Source organism: Balaenoptera ricei, chromosome X, assembly GCF_028023285.1.
Source record: "Balaenoptera ricei isolate mBalRic1 chromosome X, mBalRic1.hap2, whole genome shotgun sequence".
Lineage (NCBI taxonomy): Eukaryota > Metazoa > Chordata > Mammalia > Artiodactyla > Balaenopteridae > Balaenoptera > Balaenoptera ricei.
The window spans coordinates 44,302,848-44,316,867 of record NC_082660.1 but is presented as its reverse complement, the minus strand read 5'-3'; the positions used below and the strand labels follow the sequence as shown (position 1 = coordinate 44,316,867).

Sequence of the window (14,020 nt, the reverse complement as noted above, 5' to 3'; positions counted from 1 at the left end):
GTATGCAGTAGGTGTCCAACTTGGGTCCCTGTAGGACAGTGGGTAAGACTAACCAGTCAATGGCCCTGGGACTCCATGGGACAGGGAGCTCCCCTGACCACCCGTTCTGTAGATGAGGAGACTGAGACCCACCAAGGGCAGAGGGCAAGGCTGGAGCCCTGGGTCAGTAGGGTCTGCTCACTCACTGGCCCACCCCAGAGGGAGTTTACCATCCTCATCTCACCTCTCTGGGCCGCAGTGTCCTCATATGCAAAATGGGAGATTTGAGGAGGAAAGAGAGCAAGGCCATTTATCGAGCTCCTGCTCTGTGCCCCACTCTGTGCCAAGCCCTCGTCAGTAAGAACAAGGACAAAGACTCCTCTGACTCAAGTGGCGATGGTTTCAGGACATCCACTCTGGAGCCAGCCCACCCTCATTTATAGGCTGCCCTTATCACCGACTGGCGTGTGGCCTTGGGTGAGTTACCGTCCTCTCTGGACCTCAGTTCCTCATCTGAAGAGATGGGGTAATAATAGCGGCTACTCCATAGGGTGATTAGGGTGACTAAATGAGATTTAATCCATTAAGTGATTTTAACTCATTTGATTCTGAAATCTCAATAAATATTAAGTATTCTTATTTATTCATTGGGTACCTACTGTATACGAAGGATAGTATTTGGCCCTTTTTTATCAGCACTACTACTAATTCTAGTACTAATGCTAATAATATGCTGACACCAATACCAGTACTAATTCTAATTACTAATGTTCTAATATTGATATGAGCACTAATGCTAATTTTAATAGTGACAGTAATAATAATACTAACTGTAATCTAACACGAGTACTTTATGAATATTAATACTAATTCTAGAACTAATAATTATTATTCATTTAAATTCTATCGACAACTCTAATGGTAATAATAATAATAATTCTGATACTAATACTTTTCCTAGCATTAATATAATAACAACAGCAGCATTATTTTGCCCTGCCACCTCAGGCACTGTGCTAAATGGTCTCCATGCATAATTTTATCCTATTCTCACCAGGTCCTTGTGGTATAAGTGCATATAATTGCCCCCATCTTCTAGACTGGGAGTAGGTGCAGAGAAATAATGTTCGTCTAAGGCCCTGGGTTCTTGTCTCAGCTCTGACTGATTTGCTGCATGATTCCTGGGGAGGCCACCCTCTGAGCCTTAGTTTCTTTGCCTGGAAAATGGGTATAATCATAGAATCCACCTCAAATGTTGTTGAAAGGCCACTCAACACAGAGCCTGCCCGCACGCCATAAATGGTGAGCTCTGTAGTGGTAACTCTCCTCATTGTTACTATTACTAGAAATAGCAGTTGCAATGTTGGGATGAGGTAGGGAAAGCTGCCCCCCCTTGGGAAGGGCAGGCTGGAGGCATGTCTCAGACAAGGGTTTGGCTGCTGGACCTACAGTCCATTTCTTCATAACTGGAGCAGAGAAAGGGCTCAGGAAGGGAAGTAAAGGGTGGGGAGTGGGGGCCTCAGGGCTCTGCCTCCATCAAGGGCCAAAGCCCTGTGGCTCTGAGGCCAGGCCTCACCCCATTCCCTCCCCCATCCCTGTGGAGGGGGCATAGGCCCAGAAGCCTGTGGCGGCAGTTCAGCCAGCAGGGAGGCAGCTGGGAGTGGGCAGATAAGGGAATCGGCAGGGCCAGGCCAGGCTTTGGGGGACACCGACGAGGGCGGGGGCAGGGGTGGGGGTGGGTGTTTGGGCCAAGCATCCTTTCCATCAGGCCTCCATTTGAGACTCAGCCCCAACGGCCTTTCTTCCTCTCTCTTCCCGGAAGCCTTCCCTGACTGGTTCCCTCCCTCCTGGCATCTTCTGGGGCTCCAGAGCTTGGTCCAAGCCCATGGCATTTGGACTATTCTTGTCTAAATCCTACTTGGTCATGGTGTATAATCCTTTTATATGTTACTGAATTCTATTTACTAATATTTTGTTGAAGATTTTTGCATCTATATTCAAAAGAGATATTGGTCTATAATTGTCTTTTCTAATTATGTCTTTGGTTTTGGTAGGAAGTAATGATGGCCTCATAAGTTCCTTCCCTTTTATTGCCAAGTAATAGTCCATGGAATCGATATACTATAGTTTGGTTAACCATTCATCTGCTGATGGACATCTGGGTTGTTTTCAGTCTTTTTCTTATTACAGCAAACCTGTAACTTACAAACTCATATGCCTCTCTCTGTTCACACACACGTGGAAGAGTTTTTTCCTGGGGCAGGGGATACCAGTCTATCCATCCATCCACCTACCCAACCATCTATCCATCCATCCATCCACCTACCTATTCATTTATCCACCCATTTGCTGCCCTTCCTTCCTTCTTTCCTCCCTTCCATTCTTTCCTTCCTTCCTTCCATAAATCATCTATCTCTAGGCATATAACATCTGGGTCCAAGGCAAGCTGTTTTGTAAAAATAGGCAAGAAACCTGCTACAGCTTTTGGCAAAGCCTTTCGTGTGCTGAAACTCATATCCTTAACCATCCTCTATTCCCAACATTTTGGGGGCTCCCTGGGAGTTTACTCATAGGGCATGGCTGAACTACCACCTGGAGACTGTTTAGAGACCAGAGCCCACAGGACTAGGGGCTCCCTCACCTCCGGGAGATCCTCATATGTACTCCTTCATCCATCTCTTACTTGCTCGGGGACCGTACTCTCCCCTTTCCTCTTTTCCTACCTCATTTGCTGGTTCCTCCTCTTGATTCCGAACTCTAAATGTCCCTGGGCCTCTTCTCTAGTTGACATTTTCTCTCTTGGTGAACTCATCCAGTCTCCGTCTTCAGAGTATCTCCAGAATCTAACCATTTTTTTTTATCACCTCCCCTGCCAGCACCAGTATCGCTCACCTAGACCACTGCAGTGGCCTCCTCCTCAGGGTCCCCCGGCTTCCACCCTCAACCCTGCAGTCTATATTTTCCTCGCAGCAGCCAGAGGAAGCCTGTTAAATCCTAAGTCAGATCATGGCCCTCCTCTGCTCAAGACCCTCCTGCGGCTCCCCTGTCATTCGTGGTAAAAGCCAGAGTCCTCTGCATGGCCCGTGAGGCCTCACACGATCTGTGCCTCCACCTCTCCCACCTCACCTCCTGCGGTTCCCCCTCACTCACTCTGCTCCACGGCACGGCCTCCTCCTCCTCGCTGTTCCTCACACACACGCCAGGCCCCTTCATGCCTCAGGGCCTTTGTACTGGCTGTACTCTCTGCCTGGTAGGCTCTTCCTCCAGCTATTGGCGCGGCTCCCTCCCTCATCTCTTCAGGTCTGTGCTCAAATGTCTCCTTAGTGAGGTTTCCCCTGACCATCCCATTACACATTGGAAACTGCCCCAGTGATTTTTATCTGTGTCACCACTTTTCCATATTTTCTTTTTCTCCAAAGCACTTATCCTCTAACACACTTGACATTTTCCTTACTTAATATTATTTCTTTTCTGTCTCTCCCACTAGAATGGCAGCTCCACGAACATAGATGTGCTTATCTCTTCTGTTCAACACTGTGTCTCCAATGCCTGGAACAGGGCCAAGCACGCAGTAGGTGCTCAATGTATGTTTATTGGTTGACTGACTGAGTGAATGGTGGGGGAAGGGGACAGAAACAGAGGAAATTTGTTCTTGTCCCATCTGTCTACTCTGTCAGGAGCTGAGCCTCAGTTGAGATGAGTCTGAACGTACCAGATCCAAAGGTAGAAAGTGCCACATTCCCTGGGGATGAGACCAGGTAAGGCGCTCCAGGACAAGGTAGTATCATCTGGGCTGTGAAGGCCCCATGGTAATCACAGAGATCTTGGGGTTCAGTCAAGCCAGTGTGGTGGAGGAAACAGCAGGCAGCACTTGGAAGGAGTGAGGTGAATCAAAAAGGATGAAAAAGGATGGGCTCACTGACAAGGAGAAATCTGTCAGGGGCCTTGAATCCGAAGGCGATGACCCTAAATTTGGTCCTCAGCGATGTCGTACCCTGGTCACTGACCCCCAAACAGCTCAGAGACCTCAAGTCCTAGACAAACACCCATACATAAAGCTGAAACAGTAATTAATGAAGAGCTCATATTAATTGAAAGTTATTAATTTATTGGGGCAGCTTGGATGGAGGACACTCAGACATGTTGGTCCCAAACCTGCCTCAGATCCTCCAGCAGGATGTGTGAAGTGCCTAAGTCCTCAGTCCTTAGAGGTTCCTGGGCCTGGGCGAGGGTTTGCAGGAAGGAAGGGAGAGGGCGACATAGCAGGGGACAAGATGGCAGAGAGCTAGCCTCCATCACAAGGAGATGTAGTTGGACACCTCAATCAGGTTTCCGTCAGGGTCTTGGAAGTAGGTGGACATACTTTTGCCCCCTTTTGCCCCCATTCTGGGGACTGGACCCTCCTCAATGGGGACATCACAAGCCTGAAATGGGAGGAGAGAACAAAAGTCATTCGTCACAGTCCATGTGTGGGACCAAATTTCATTCTTTACAGTGGCCTAGAAGACCCCTGTATCTTTCTCACTTCATCTCCTACCATTCTCCCCTCCCTCACCCTGCTCCAGCTACTTACTAGCTGTATGACCTCAAGCAGAGTACCTAACTGCTCTGTACCTCAGTTTCCTCATCTGTCAAATGGGGATGATAATGTACCTAGTGTTATCTAGTTAGTGGCAGAGTCAGAATTCAAACCCAGGCAAGTCTGGGCCAAAGTCCGTACCCTTAATCCCGATGCTTTACCCACTTTCCTTCCAAACCAGACTTTTTCACTGATATTTTCCAAAGGAGTCCAGGTCAATTTGCATGAAGTGTATTTAATACCTCAATCTGTGTTCCCCAAAAGGAGAACCAATGACCCCTTCAAATGAAATCATTTTAAGTATTACAAGGACACTAAATTAAATAACAGGAGCCAGAAATTATTCCCTCTTCAATCCTCTTTCAATCCTCTGATTATACAAAGAAGAAAGTCTCTGGTGGATGTGAAGTCCTTAACCACTTGCCAAATCTAAATTTGTCAGGCCCAGAGAGTGGGGGCAATGGAAGTGGCTATAATCTAATGACATTGTGATGCTTTTATAGCTGTTTGTTTTTACAGTTACCTCCCCTTTATGCCAAGATATAATGGGTTTTCATTTACTTGGTTGAACATTGTCTTTTTACATAAATGTATTTATATAAATAGAGTTTAGGTATAATTTTTTTCACAAGGGTGACGTAAAGTTTTCTTTTAAAATACATTTGTGGGCTTCCCTGGTGTCGCAGTGGTTGAGAATCCGCCTGCCAGTGCAGGGGACATGGGTTCGATCCCTGGTCTGGGAAGATCCCACTAAGCCTGTGTGCCACAACTACTGAGCCTGTGCTCTAGAGTCCGCGAGCCACAACTACTGAGCCCGCATGCTGCAACTACTGAAGCCCGCATACCTAGAGCCCGTGCTCTGCAACAAGAGAAGCCACCGCAATGAGAAGCCCACGCGCTGCAACGAAGACCCAACACAGCCAAAACTAAATAAATAAAATAAGTTTATTAAAAAAAAAAATACATTTGTTTACAGGGAAAAATGATGTCAATAAAAATAGTGAATAAACAATTGTGCATAGATCTTATCTGGATGTGATGAAACCTGTTATGTCTGAAGTTTGAATCATGCTTCTGTTTTCACTGCATCTGCAGCAGCTTTCTCAAAAGAGGATGGAAGTCTGACTCACCGCAAGGTGCTGGACCATTTCCTCCAAAGGCTGTGATCAAGCATATATCCAGGGAGCCAGGAACTGGGTGAGCGGCTTTGGGTTCAAATTCCTTTCCCGCCTCGTGGAGGTTAAATTTCTGGTCTCCAAAACACAATGCTTTCCGGTCTCCCTATTTGGGGAGAGAAAACAACCTGGAACTAAACCTCCAAGATGAGTGTGAGGCAAAGCCCCCTACCTACCTCAACAAGGTTAAAAAATAAAAAGTAGAACAAGGTTTTTGATGAAAAACAGCAGCCCATTGTCCCACGCTTGTCTCATTCCCTAGAGGCAACTGCTTTCAACGTGTGTATGTGTTTCTTCTGGAAATTATTTCCATACCACCAAATAATATGTTTATACTACCCATGGCAGAGACTGCAATCTGTCTACTTAATATACATTTCTCCCCTTTTCTTTTAAACACAACCCAAGTTTCAGTGGGGTTTATTGTACACCCAGCTTTAAAAACCTGCATTTCCCAGCATTCCTTGCTGGGTGACCATGTAAGACCAGACAATGAGATGTCAGTAGAGGCTGTGAGCAGTGCTTCTGGGAACCTCCCCACCCCACTAAGCTGATGCTTTTTGCCCACTCACTTCCTCCTTCCAGCCACTGCCTGAGCCCTGCCTGCCTACCTCTGGACTGATTGTTGAATGAGAGAAAAAGAAAACTCTATTTTATTTAACCCACTGGTAGTTAAATTTTCTCCCACGTGCCTCCAAACAATCCCTAACTGATGTGCCACTATGTCTTGATTTGGCAACTTCAGACATTTTCTATCCTTTTCCCGCTAAGATAAATGAGAATTTAGCTCATCCACATTACTACCCCTCCCAACAGAATTCTGTCATTGGTTTTAGCTCCTCTTTTGGTTCCTTTACAATTTTAAAATAACCCACTTTCGTCTTTATGTTTTGATGGACGAACATAGTATCTCATTGGCCCGACTATCCTCTTCATCCTGCCTCCCTCTCCTGAGCCTCTCAACTTCTGCCATTTTTAAAAAAAATCATTTTTATGTTCCTTTCATCTCACCATGATGGATACTACATCCATTCTATCAGAAAATGACTTTATTTCACTTGAATGATAGTTCGGCTGAGTATAGAATTTGAGGTTGTAGGTTATTTTCCTGCAGCCTTTTATTTTTTATTTTAAAAGTTTTTTAATTTTTTACTTTTTAAATAAATGTATTTATTTTATTTATTTATTTTGGGTCTTCATTGCTGTGCTGGGGCTTTCTCTAATTGTGGTGAGCGGGGGCTACTCTTCTATGCGGTGCGCAGGCTCTAGGCACACACAGTAGTTGCAGCACGCAGGCTTCAGTAGTTGCAGCACTCGGGCTCAGTAGTTGTGGCTCACGGGCTCTAGAGTGCAGGCTCAGTAGTTGTGGTGCACGGGCTTAGTTGCTCCGCGGCACGTGGGATCTTCCCGGACCAGGGATCGAACCCATGTTGCCTGCATTGGTAGGCGGATTCTTAACCACTGCGCCACTAGGGAAGTCCCTGTTTTTTTATTTTTTAAAAAAATATTTATTTATTTGGCTGTGCCAGGTCTTAGCTGCAGCGTGCAGGATCTTTTTTTTCAGTTGTGGCATGCAGGCTCTTAGTTGCGGCATGCATGTGGGATCTAGTTCCCTGACCAGGGATCAAACCCAGGCCCTCTGCATTGGGAGCACAGAGTCTTAACTGCTGGACCACCAGGGAAGTCCCCTCACAGCCTTTTAAATATGTGGCTTCGTTGTCTTCCTGAGTCTGGTATTGCTGATAAGAAGTCTGATGTTAATCTGTTTTTCATTCCTTTGATAGATGATGCATCCACCCTCCACTACTGCAGCTCTTAGGACTTTTCTTGATCCTAGATGTACTGAAATTTCACTCAAGTGTGTCCAAATAACGGGGGTTGAGGCTTCATATGCCTCACTATCATTATTGGGCCACGCAAGACCCTTCTCTAGTTTTATTTGTATGTTTAATCTTTTTATCTCCATTCTTCATTCCTGTTTCCACCCTGGGCAATGATTTTAATGTGTTTGATGTTCATCCTTCGGTTTTTCATAAGTTATTGTAAAAGGTGTATTTTTTTATGTGTGTATGTGATAAATGGTACCATGCTATAGACCTGATTTGGCTTCTTCATTTTTCATTCAGCATGATCTTTTTAAGAGCTGTCCATCTTGCTATGTATATATCCAGTCTGATATTGCATAATTCTGTTTTTATGCATAGCATTCCGTGTTAGTTTTACATTTTTTACCCTGTTTGCCATTCCATGGGCCCTTTCAATTTAAGACACATTCAGTGTCTGTGCATCTCCCACTTTTGAAGTTGTTCCAAATTCTCAAGGATTGTAGTCAGTCTCTGGAAACCTCCTTTTTACCTTGAAGCTCTTTTTCTTGAGACCTTCCCTTCTCCTGATCCAAACTGGACTGATTGTTTTCTAGGTAGCTTTCTGGATCTTCCTCTTGGGATCCACAGTGTCCTGACTTTGATATCTTTCTTATTCCTGGATTAATCACTCATTTTGATATAGCATATTCTCAAGTAATTTTCAAAGCAAGTAGGCAAAGTTTCTGCGTCTTTTTATGTCTAAGAATGTTTCCTTCTACACTCACCTTGATTAATAGTTTGGTCACAGAATTCTAGGTTGAAATGTTTTCCCTCAGAATCTTGAAGTTGTTCTTCAATTGTCTTCTGGTCTCTGACTCTTGGGAAATCTGAAATCTGCCTATTTCCTTTTCCTTTGTAGTTGAACTACTTTTCTTTTTAACCTCTCTGAAAGCTTCTAGGAGATTTGTTTTTATTTTGATGTTCTGTAATTTCATAGGAACATATCTAGGTGTCAGTGTGCCGGATACTCAGTTAACCCTTTCCATATAAAGACTGGAAAGTTCTCTTGCATTATTCTATGGTAATTTCTTCCCTTCCTTTTTCTCCATTCTCTCTCTGAAAGTCCTACTATTCAGAGTTGGGAATCTTCTCCATTGAACCTTTAAATTTTTCTCACAGATCTTGTGTGTGTGTGTGTGTGTGTGTGTGTGTGTGTGTGTGTGTGTTTTGGAGTTTTAAGTTACTTTTTTAAAAAAATAAATTTATTTATTTATTTTTGGCTGTGTTGGGTCTTCGTTTCTGTGCGAGGGCTTTCTCTAGTTGCGGCGAGTGGGGGCCACTCTTCATCGCTGTGCGCGGGCCTCTCACTATCGTGGCCTCTCTTGTTGCGGGGCACAGGCTCCAGACGCGCAGGCTCAGTAGTTGTGGCTCACGGGCCCAGTTGCTCCGCGGCATGTGGGATCTTCCCGGGCCAGGGCTCGAACCCGTGTCCCCTGCATTGGCAGGCAGATTCTCAACCACTGCGCCACCAGGGAAGCCCTAAGTTACTTTTTAAAATAGTATAATCAAGTTTTACCCCACCTGCAATTTGGCATTTGGGGAAGTGATTGCCTTGAAAGTCATCACCTCCATGCCCAGGATCTGAGAGTAAAACATAGAGGTGTCTTTGATGCTCTTTACTATCATCACAATGTGGTCAAGTTTATGGATAAGACACAGGGAAGGGGCCTGACTGTTGTCCCTCCATGACTAAAAAAAGAAAAAAAAAGAGAAGAGACCACACTACCACTGGTCACACCCGTGTTTCCTGTGTTTCCTTCTCCCCGCCTCCTCTCACCTCCTCGGTGACTATACTTCCTTCTACCCCCGTTTCAAGGGGAAAGTCCTGGGAGGAGTCTTCAGTACTTATTGCTCATGTGTGGATTCACAAGAGTCCATGTGTCTGCCACGACCACTCTCCACTGTTTTCTTGTTCTTTTCCTCCTTCCAGAGGGATAGAGGTGAAGATAGGGGAGTGGAGACCAAAACCAAACTCTCCCTTGTTTTCCCTGAGCTGGAATTGATCTCTTTTGTAAGAAATGATAAGACACAGAGGAGGCCCAACCCCATGAGTACAAGCCCTTTATTGGCCAATTTAACCCAGTCCCCTCCTTTCTCACTCTACAGTTAAGATAACAGAGCACAGGACAAGAAGGGAGCATCTCAGATGCAATAAATGTTTCTGGGCATGTGTGCCTACAGATCAACCTTGACACCCAGTGGGAGGGCACACCGCCCCACCCCTTATTCCTGCCTTCAGCACACCTCCCACCAGATCTTTCTCTTGATTCGCATTCTTTAGTAATTTGTATATTTACATTTCATCTGCTACAGGATTATAAGATGCCTGTGCACCATAAATTGCAGAGTATAGTGGTTAAAATAAAAGATTCTGGAGCCAGACTGACATTTTACTCTCTGTGCCTTGGTTTCCCCTTCTGGAAAGTGGGCATGATTTTATATGTGTTTTATAGGACTGTTGTGAACAATTAAAAAAAAAGAGTTGGGGGAAATTCCCTGGTGGTCCAGTGGTTAGGATTCAGCGCTTTCACTTCCAGGGACCCAGGTTCGATCCCTGGTCGGGGAACTAAGATTCCACAGGCTGGTGGGGGGGGTTGTGAGGGGGGTGACCAAAAAAAAAGGAGGGGGCTTAGGACAATGCCTGACATAGCAAGTGCTGTAAGGGTTAACAGTGATGATGATGATGATGATGATGTCGTGGTCATCTTGTTAAAATTCCAGACTCTCTACCACGACCCCCAATCTCTATGGCCTCATCCATTGCTCTTGAACTCCAAGCCACATTGTCCTTTTGCCTGTTCCTCATAAGGGCCATCCTTGTACCTTTAGCCCTCAGGCCCCTTTTTTTAAATTAATTTTTATTGGAGTATAGTTGCTTTACAATGTTGTATTAGTTTCTGCTGTACAGCAAAGTCAATCAGCTATATGTACACATATATCCCTTCTTTTTTGGATTTCCTTCCCATTTAGGTCACCACAGAGCACTGAATAGAGTTTGCTGTGCTATACAGTAGGTTCTCATTAGTTATCTATTTTATACATAGTAGTGTATATATGTCAATCCCAATCTCCCAGTTCATTCCACCCTCCCTTTCCCCCTTGGTATCCATACGTTTGTTCTCTACATCTGTGTCTCTATTTCTGCTTTGCAAGTAAGTTCAGCTGTACCATTTTTCTAGATTCCACATATAAACGATATTATATGATATTTGTTTTTCTCTTTGTGACTTACTTCACTCTGTATGACAGTCTCTAGGTCCATCCATGTCTCTGCAAATGGCACAATTTCGTTCCATTTTATGGCTGAGTAATATTCCATTGTATACGTGTACCACACTTCTTTATCCATTCATCTGTTGATGGACGTTTAGGTTGCTTCCATGTCCTGGCTATTGTAAATAGTGCTGCAGTGAACATTGGGGTGCATGTCTCTTTTTGAATTATGGTTTTCTCCAGGAATATGTCCAAGAGTGGGATTGCTAGGTCATATGGTAGCTCTATTTTTAGTTTTTTAAGGAACCTCCATACTGTTCTCCATAGTAGCTGTACCAATTTACATTCCCACCAGCAGTGTAGGAGGGTTCCCTTTTCTCCACATCCTCTCCATCATTTATTGTTTGTGGATTTTTTGATGATGGCCATTCTGACCAGTGTGAGCCTCAAAGCCTTTTGCACATGCTAATATCTGTCTCCCTGATTAGAATATCAGCTTTGTAAGAGTAGAGATTTCTGTTTTGTTCCCCACTGAATCCCAAACAACTAGCAGATGTTCAATCATATTTGTTCAGTTAATGAATATCTACTACAATAATTAGGCCCAGTGCCTGGCACAAATCTGACTTCTATTCTATTCTATTCCATTCCACCATGCTATACCATTCCACCCTATGCTATTTTATCCTGTTCTATTCTACTGTGTTCAATTCCATTTCAAACCATTACATTTTAAACAATTGATTTCACTTGAGCCCCAGCTTTAAAAAAGTACTGTGCTTTTCTATTTTCATGAGTGAAGGAGGCATTAGCAAAATTCCTGAGTTCTGCTGTCCTCATGGATATAGAGGATCCATATGAACACAGAAGCAGTAGAATGAGAAAATGACTGACGTTTGGGCTTCATTGAAAATAAAGTCATATGTTTAAAAAAGTCTTATTAACCTTTTAATGTCTGTAGGATTCGTAATAGCACTCCCTTTTCAGTCCTGATATTGGTATTCTGTATTTTTTCTCTTAATTTATTAAGAGGAAAAAACAGAAATTACTAATAGGTTATTAATCTGTTCAAAGAACCACTTTTTGACTTTATTGATTTTCTCTGTTGTATGTTTGTTTTCCAATTTACCAGTTTCTGCTCTTATCTTTATAATTTCCTTCCTTCCACTTTCTCAGGTTCAATTTGCTGTTACTTTTCCAGATTCCTGATATGAAATCTTAGGTACTTGATTTTCAACTTTTCTGATCTATAGGCATTTAGAGCTACAGATTTCCCCTAAGCACTGCTTTAGCCACATCCCCCAACTTTGATCAGTTTTTGGAAATCAGCTCAACCTACTCCTCCCATTATTCAATGCCCTGCTAGCTCACATTCACTCCCCGGATTCTGCTTTGCAGATGCAGAGCTCCATCCTTGCAAATTCAAGGATAAGCAAAGCTGGCTCTCTTAAGGAACTGGAAGAAGGCCCATGTGGCTTAGAATCCAAGAGTGAGGCAGGAGGAGGAGGGGAAGGCAGGGCCAGATCATGCAGGGTTTTCAAGGTGAGGTTCTGGAGGCTGGTTTTGAAAAAGATGACTGAAGAAAAATGCACAACCTAAAAGTTGCGAGTTATGCTTTATCTCAGGACCTTATTGAGGACTGAGGACTGTAGCCCAGAAGACAGCCTCGCAGATAGCTCTCAGGAACTGCCCCAAAGAGGTAAGGGACGAGCCTGGATATATAAGAGTTTTTGCTGAAAAAAACCCCCAAAACAACCATGTAGTCAAACATCAAAAGATTACTGCTAATCACAAAAAGCAGACATTCCAAGTTAATGATTTTAGTGCTTTATGTATGAGAAGATGCAAGAGTCTGGGCTCATTGAAATCATTTCTCAGATATGCATGTTAACTCTCTAGGGCCAGTATCCAGTTTTTCTCTGTCCTAAATTCCCCCAGGGCGCACCGCTGGGGGTACCGTGGCTGATGGCTTGAGGGCAGGCAACATTCATTGTTTACTGGAATGGCAGGCAGCATTCCCTTTCCACAAGCAAGACATAGTAATCACTTAAGCTTACGGTGTGCCAAACCTTGTTCTAAGCACTACACAAAATATAATCCATTTTATTTCTCACAACAACCGTATATGTATATACGTGTATTATATATGTAAATATATATACACTAGAGTATCCAAAATATGATTCTCTCCCTCCTGCCTCCTCCACAGGGAAGGCTTCTATCTTTCAACACAGTCCTCTTCAAGGTCTCCTTCAGGGAGCCAGGGACCCCTGGAATTCTTCTAGCAAACCTCAAGGTCAGCGCTGTTTCCTGGCCCCTCCCCGCCTCACCCCACCCCATCCGGATGGCCCTGGCTGAACTGGCTCCCGGGAACCGCCCCGAGGGAGCCGGGAGCCGAGTGCAGCAGCAGCCCACTCCTGGCGGCCGTGCTGACGGCAGACTGGGTGTTAGAGCAGGGGCTTTCCGTGTCCCTCTGCTGCCCTCTGCTTGTCTTTGAAAGAGGAAGGAAGAGAGGACGGGAAAATGGACGAAAGCACACCGGGATAGCCCACGTGAAAGGGAAGCAGGTTACCAGGCCCGGCTGGGAATACCCAGCCTCGGTGCCAATACCCGTGCCCCAGACCCCCATGGGCCACCCTGTTCACCTGCTTCTCCGAAATCCTGCTCCACATCCTGGCTGGCAGCCTGGAGGGCAGATGGCGCGGCATGGTAGGCTTCCTTGCCCCCGGCCTCCGGACAACCCTCTGGCTCAGCGCCTGGAGATCAAGGGGCAGGAATGGGAGGGCCACGGGCTGGGGACTGCTGGTGGTGACCGAGGTAGACGGGGCAAGTATAAGGACTCTGACATAAAACTCAGGGCCTCGAAAGTAAAAGCTTAAGGTGTGTCTTAGCCAGCTCAGGCCGCCATAATATAGCACTATAGACAGGGTGGCCAAAACAACAGAAATTTATTTTCTTACCATTCTGGAGGCCAGAAGTCCAAGATCGGAGTGCCAGCATGGTTGGGTTCTGGTGACATCTCTCTTCCTGGCTTGCAGATGGCCACCTTCTTGCCATGTCCTCACATGGCATAGAAAAAGAGCAAACTTTCTGGTGTCTTCTTATAAGGGCACTAATGCCATCACCAGGACTTCACCCTCATGACCTCATCTAACCCTAATTACCTCCCAAAGGCCCCTAGTACCGTCACATTGGGGGTTAGGGCTTCA

At 44.9% G+C, this 14,020-nt stretch overlaps 1 protein-coding gene across 1 annotated transcript; it reads right to left on the bottom strand.

The window, feature by feature from the left end:
• Positions 1-4,066: 4,066 nt before the first annotated feature.
• On the bottom strand, positions 4,067-13,541 carry GLOD5 (glyoxalase domain containing 5). Its single transcript, XM_059911484.1, is given in 5 exon segments — positions 4,067-4,403; positions 5,689-5,719; positions 5,721-5,839; positions 9,150-9,287; positions 13,457-13,541. Coding segments are annotated over 5 exon segments (480 nt in total). The 5' UTR covers positions 13,520-13,541; the 3' UTR covers positions 4,067-4,274.
• Positions 13,542-14,020: the final 479 nt, after the last annotated feature.